General features: G+C 33.9%; 1 protein-coding gene across 1 annotated transcript; it reads left to right on the forward strand.

Moving 5' to 3' along the window:
- Nucleotides 1-3557: 3557 nt before the first annotated feature.
- LOC137932393 (cytoglobin-like) lies at nucleotides 3558-6357 on the forward strand. The gene is made up of 3 exons (XM_068775998.1): nucleotides 3558-3712; nucleotides 4569-4794; nucleotides 6057-6357. Exons 1-3 carry the CDS (start codon nucleotides 3558-3560, stop codon nucleotides 6192-6194), a joined length of 519 nt encoding a protein of 172 aa, XP_068632099.1. The 3' UTR covers nucleotides 6195-6357.
- The last annotated feature ends 275 nt before the right edge of the window (nucleotides 6358-6632 follow it).

Consider the following 6632-nt stretch of genomic DNA (forward strand, 5'->3'; position numbering starts at 1 on the left):
ATTCCATTGTCATTTTAGTTAAGATGATTTAGGGACATGGACGTAAACGTCTTCGCTGGACTGTTTACCACCAATATTATTAAATTGAATATATTTCAAAATTAGTCGTTAAGAAATAAATATTAGGCATTTATTTAAATTTTTAATTTGTATTTTTATTTTTTCCTAGTAAGAAGTGAATCCAGGTTAAAGAAAATCATTCCAATTCACTGTATAATAATGTACCAGTTTGGAAAATATTTTTGCGAATATTTATTAATCAGCAACTTAGTAAAACGTGATTTCTTGGTGTTTCCTAACACCGCATGTTCCAATTGAGTTACAAAATGTATATTTATACCGTTCACGACAAACGGGAACTCAAATAACCCGAAACATGTTAAATTTAATTTAGCATATGTAATACAAGACGTCACATTTGTGGTATACTGAAATATTTATTTTTAAAAGATATATCGCTGAAAACTTTATAATGAAATAAAGGGTGATTCAAAATATAATACACAAATTTCATACAATTGATCTGAAATTCAATCGGTAACTACAAAACGGCCTTTCGACATCAGCAAAGAATAAAATAATCATTTTTTTTATTTAGTACATTCTCTAATCTTTCTTTTTATTCATGTTACATTTTATATGTCTAAAGCAAGGTTAAATTAAATAAAATCATATAAAACACAAACTTGCCTAACTGATCTTTCCAAGTACATATTGACGTTTATTTACTTTATTAATTTATTTGTAGAGTTGATGTAGAGGGGTTGAATTTTTAATGTAAACTGTAGGGCTTCAGTATTTTTCCAAGAGATCGAGTCAGGAATGAAGGTAATCAACTGAGCTCAGCGAATATACAAATGAACAGGCCAACCAAAGATTTAACAAGTAAAAGTTGCAATGAGAAGGCACATAACAGGCAGAACAGAACGCGGCTTTAAAGTTTTTTAATGGAAACCCATAAGGTGGACATACAACCTTGATAACGTCATCGGAAAACGCTTGATGCAGACCGCTTCCAACAGGTCCTATTGGATATATGTAAGGGAGACTTCCGAGTATATACTGCAGTGACTGTTCTGCGGCTGTAATAAAGATGATGATGAATTTATTTAGGTAGAGCCATTTTTACAAGAGACTATGGTAGTTACTAAGTAAAGTTTTACCATAAAACCGTATAGCTCAAGTATAATTGTGTTTTTCTTTAAGGCTTAGACATATCTTCTGATGAGCGGACACACGGTTTTCAGTATATTTGTATATCAAAATCATGAGTAGTACGCAAACTACTTGCATGTGCAAGACCCAGAAGAAAATAAAAGAGAAAAAAATAGTTCATTCTTGATACGTGATATTTCTAATATATATATATTCTATTGCTAACATATACTTTATTATAGTCTGAATAATATTATATCTACATGGTTTTTTTGCCGTTGTTCTGATAGTCGGAAAACACATGTGTCCGAAAACGTTATTTTAAAAAAGCTAAAAATTTCTCAGCGCATGTTTCCAACTCGGGTAGAAGTGATCACTGACTATGAAGTTCAACACGTGGTGTCTTTTCTAGGCAACTGGTACTGAAGTTTCGAATAGGGTTTGGAGCTGTCAAAACTGCTTGGCAACCGAGGAAAAGTATTCTCATGATTATATACAAAACATTAAAAATTTAGAGGTGCCTGACAACATGTTGTCAGTACACTGTCTCAGAATGGGTCACCTAAATTCTGACATCTGATGTTACTCCCAAGAAATAGTTGAAATGATAGTTATTTTTTTAGCATCTATTATATATAACTTTCGTAGCCGGTAATAACTTCTAATAGCTTTGGAAGCATGTGCTAAAAAACTCTTGAACTTTTATTTTCAACTTGATGATTCCTCTGACGTTTTCTTCTGTAAAACACTGTTTAGATTAGTACTTTTCGATCTTTTATGTGCCATGCCCCACCTTACCTACATATTTACTACACCTAACCTTCATATTTTACGCATTCATACGCGTGTAGAGTCCAATTTCGAATTGCCCCTTAATAATGAAATTGCCCCTCTCGTAGGCTCCATGTTAGGAAAAACTGATCTAGGTTAGGTTGTCCATGTTGATTTTTGGATATTCGATTAACGTAGCAAAAATCGCTATGCCTGAAAACAAAATAATGCAACGTTCGCCGAGTAATTGCCCAAGCCGAGGTCCCCTCATAATGTGCGCTTAGGCATAGTCACTCCATGGAACGTCGGCCAAAGCAATCTAAGTACTCGGCGACCACCTTTTCGGGTGAAATAGCTGTTTAATATTATATAGCTGCCCGAGACGAGGTTGCTTCTCTGGGAGTTCTCTAACTTCACAACCTTAAAAGAGGTCTGAGGCAAGGCATCCTCAATGCCTTTCTCCATAAACCTTGTGAAATCTGCAAGTTAGCAGTGAAAATCCGGTTTACAAAAAATAACAAGAGATTTCGCAAATGTATATAATCTCACTTGTTTAAAATCTAAAATCTTTTTCCACATGTATAAAATCTAATTTATTACACAAGAAATAAATTCCAATCGATAATTTGTAATCTTAATAGAAAAATCTTTTCAGTAGTTTAATGTCGTAATGTTGTTATCAAAAACCGATAAAATATGTGCCGCGTAATGTTGGTCATAACATCAGTGTAATTTACCGCACACTGAGAATTGTTGATAAGGTGACTGTTTGATGTATCACTTACGTGTTAATATATTGTACATTAAAAATGATAGACGAGGAAGTGAATTTGCATTTTTTGAACATAAAAAATACCGACTTTGACAAATGATTTTATAGTGTAACTGCCACACGCATGTTAACATTTTATATTTTTTTTGTAGTAAATCATAGGTGAACTTTATTAATTTAAACTTTTGCAAAGCGGATTGGCAAGTTCTCCCAGAATCAGAAGAAGAAGAAAATTAGATAGCCGCTGAGGTCAGGAGGGGAGATTATATACCGTCAAGCTGGTAGCAACTAATAGCTGGTTTCTGGTTTCTGTCGCCAAAATTCCTTTGCTCCCTTTTTTCTTGTGAAGCTTCTCGTGTAGAGTATTGCTTCGCTCTTGTCCTCTTTGGTTGATGTCGATTCCTCACTTTCGCAATCATTCACCTAAGCGATCTGCTGCAGCTTGGAGAAGCGTGGCTTACGACATCCACCCCCCACAAGAAAGACAGACGATATTCTCATACGCGACGGAAGACGCTGGATATAGGCAACTTCCAACCGGACTTATTAGGAATTGTTGGGGTAGGCCTATGTTCAGCATTAGACATTCCACGATGATCATGGCGATAACTATGATACTATGAAGTTATTTTATTCGATTATCTGCAGAATAACATCTAAGGAATTCCTTCTTGATTTTGTGGAACGAGACAATAATTAACAGTGGAGGCGTTAATATATAATAAATTGTGTATTCCCTTATCAATGCGCGCTCAAGTAATTTCCACTTCCAATATACGAAAACAATACACTGAACTATTACCTCAATATTATCAACTTGTAATTATAATTTAATGCTATGCTCAATTTGGCAGACACCATGGGCGGTTGGTGGAGCTATCTGTGGTGGGGCGGCGATCCGGACGTGGTAAACCCAGTGTCAGGTCTTACTAGAAGAGAGGTCTACGCTGTACAGAGCTCGTGGGCACCCGTATACAAGGACTCAGTCGCTACTGGAACTGAACTTCTGAAGAGGTTTGTTGTACTATCTTATCTAAGTCGACCTCTGGTCAATCGACAAAGGTTACACATATATTCGCACAACACACATATATGTTTATAATAAAGACTGTTTATTGATCGAATTAAAATTATACATCATTTAAGTATCTTAACACATATCAGATAGTCCATTTTATCTCAAAGCAACGCTATAATGCTATTTAAACACTCAAAACTCAATTGAACGGATCCCTATAAAAGCCGTACAATGGAACGACTGAATTCAATCTAGCGCCATTGTGCATGACGTTTCGGACGCACATAAAAATAAATGAAGTTCAAATACGCCTTGGCATCTATCTTCGTGGATGTAAAATTCCTTACATAAAAACGTAGACAGTATATTTATAATGACGAAAACATAAATGTATCTAGTACTTTATTTACAGAACTTTCCTTTAGAATAGAATATGAAATGTCATTTTTCTATAATTTGAATGCTTAATTAACTTGTCCTTGTAAAATATTTCATGATTTTCTCTTTATACCCTTTTATTCTGACATGAAGATCAACACGACGATTCTAAATTGGCTTGTTCGTGTGTTACCTGTTCTTTTTCGAGTTTATTTTCTCTTTTCTTCTATAACTCATTAGTATCATAATCTAAACATCTTATATTGCACTTATTTATAAATTTTTACTAAACGTTTTGATGAATTTGCATTTTTCTTAAAATTTTTCGCATGCTAATTATTTTTAGTTGATATTGTATTGATATTATTAACAAGTGTATATTTGCTACGTCAAAACACAATCAATTATAATAATTTGCAATTATTGCCTTAGTAATAAATACCGGATAAAAACTTTACGAAAAAATTGTTTTAGGTTCTTCCGAGCATACCCGAACTCAAAAGAATTCTTTAAAATGATAAAAAAACTTCCGGAGGAAGAATACGCACATAATTTCCAGTTCAAGGCACACGTTATCAATCTAATGGCAGCACTTAACCAGGCGGTGACCAATCTTAACCAACCCGAGGTCGTTGCGGTTATGATGAACAAACTAGGGGAGTCACATCGGAAGAGGAAAATTCGGGAGCAAAATTTCCATGTAAGTTCTTTTTTATACACACTGCCTAAATCATATAAGCCGTTTCTTTAAATTTCATGCATCCATCATCTGTTACAGCCGAAAAGATTTAGATTTTTGTCTTGTAAGATCTAAAATCATGGTGAAGGATTATTGACATAACACCGTTGATGGTCTATTGCAACACAGCGCCAATAAAAATAACATCGCACGACTTTTACCAGTGATTTATCTATATTTAGCTCGTAGATTCCGCTGTGTTAGGCGAAGTTTTAAAAGCTGGAAAGGGTATCAACACTGTTTTGTTAACTTTTGTAGGCTGCCTAAAATTATAAAATCATGGTAACATCTGGTTAGCATAAAATATAGAATTTACGAAATCATACGTAGATTTAAATGCCATTTTTAGTATATTAAAGCTTATATCGAGAACGGTTTAAGTAAAGTTGAAACCTAATTTGAAAGTACCAAACGTTGACCAAATTAAAAAATATAATACTTTTATACGTGATAGATACGGTACATACGAGATATGGTGGCTCAGCGATAGAGGATTGTGACTTTCGATCGAAGGTCGCAGATTCGATTCCCGAGACACAATCTTATGTAAATCACACTTTGTGCATTCATTGTTTAGAATTGCCACTGCTCACTAAAACAAGTTTCCATCCTTTGAAAACTTGCTTTGGCAGCACATTCTCAAGGTACCATAATACCAAACTACGATCGTGACCCCGCCCTCTAAGCGTAGCGATTATGGTACATCCCCCGTAGATGTCTTTGGAGAAGGCCTATGTCTTGCAGTAAACGTCTATACGCTGAAACAACGAACGACGTGATAGATGTTGAATTTTATTGCCTTCATCAACATTTCAATCGTATGCCACTGCTGTGTATTGAGTGATGGCCAATAGATATCCAGTTGCCAACAATTAGTAATATTTAGATTTAGATCTATATATCCCCAGCGGCTATCAATTCTTTATATTATGTAGGCAGCGCAGTGCCACTTATACTAATGAAGGGTACAGCGATTCCGGTCGGACTATAATGAAATGTTACTAACCCACGAATATCACTCGCGGTTGTTTTAATTCTTTCTAAATACGAGAAACATACTTCACTGTGGATTAAAATTAGCAATGTATGAGCGTGTTTCATGTTTTCCTATAGATATTGTTTAATTTACCAAAATAGTGTTATTTTTTTTAATTTAGAACCTTTTATTGTTGATTCTCGATTGTGAAGCACATATTTACATGTTATTAATTTTTTATTTACAGGAACTTAAAGATGTTATAGTGAAGATGTTCGTTGAAGTACTTAAGTTAGACGAATCAACACTGGGCGCATGGGGCAAGACAGTCGGCTTTTGGTACAAGCACATATTCGAAACCCTTAACGTCGAAGAAAGCAGATAACAGGTTAAACTTAAAAATGGAAAGAACACGTCTGCTAGCAATTATTATTTTTAAGTAAAAGATACGTAAAACATTATATAAACTTAAAGTAATGAACATCTAAAGCCAGCTTATCCTTTGGTGATAAGAAATAAAGATCTTAAATGAACCAAAACGAATAATTTTTAATTAATATATTCTAAAATTAGCAAAATTTAAATTGTTATTTCAACGAAATATGATGAATATTTGTTTAAATATTAGGTAATAATGCAGACGGTTACCTGAAATAAAACAAAAATACATATATATTTTAATTAATTTTTGTTTTTTTTTTTATTATTAATCAAAACCCTTAATACAAATAAACCTGAATAGAATTAATTAATAATAACCGTTATTTAAGAGGTACTGTTTAAGTTTCAGACAAAGCCGATGGCTAAAAATCGAGTAATTGGA

This window comes from Battus philenor, unplaced genomic scaffold (assembly GCF_028537555.1).
Source record: "Battus philenor isolate CCGP_79_NKW_IND1 unplaced genomic scaffold, ilBatPhil1.0.hap1 SCAF_9, whole genome shotgun sequence".
NCBI lineage: Eukaryota > Metazoa > Arthropoda > Insecta > Lepidoptera > Papilionidae > Battus > Battus philenor.

Coding starts and splice junctions, on each gene's coding strand:
- LOC137932393 (XM_068775998.1), top strand. CDS start 3,558: ATGGGCGGTTGGTGGAGCTATCTGTGGTGGGGCGGCGATCCGGACGTG. Junction 3,713..4,568: donor GGAACTGAACTTCTGAAGAG/GTTTGTTGTACT, acceptor AAATTGTTTTAG/GTTCTTCCGAGCATACCCGA. Junction 4,795..6,056: donor TTCGGGAGCAAAATTTCCAT/GTAAGTTCTTTT, acceptor TTTTATTTACAG/GAACTTAAAGATGTTATAGT.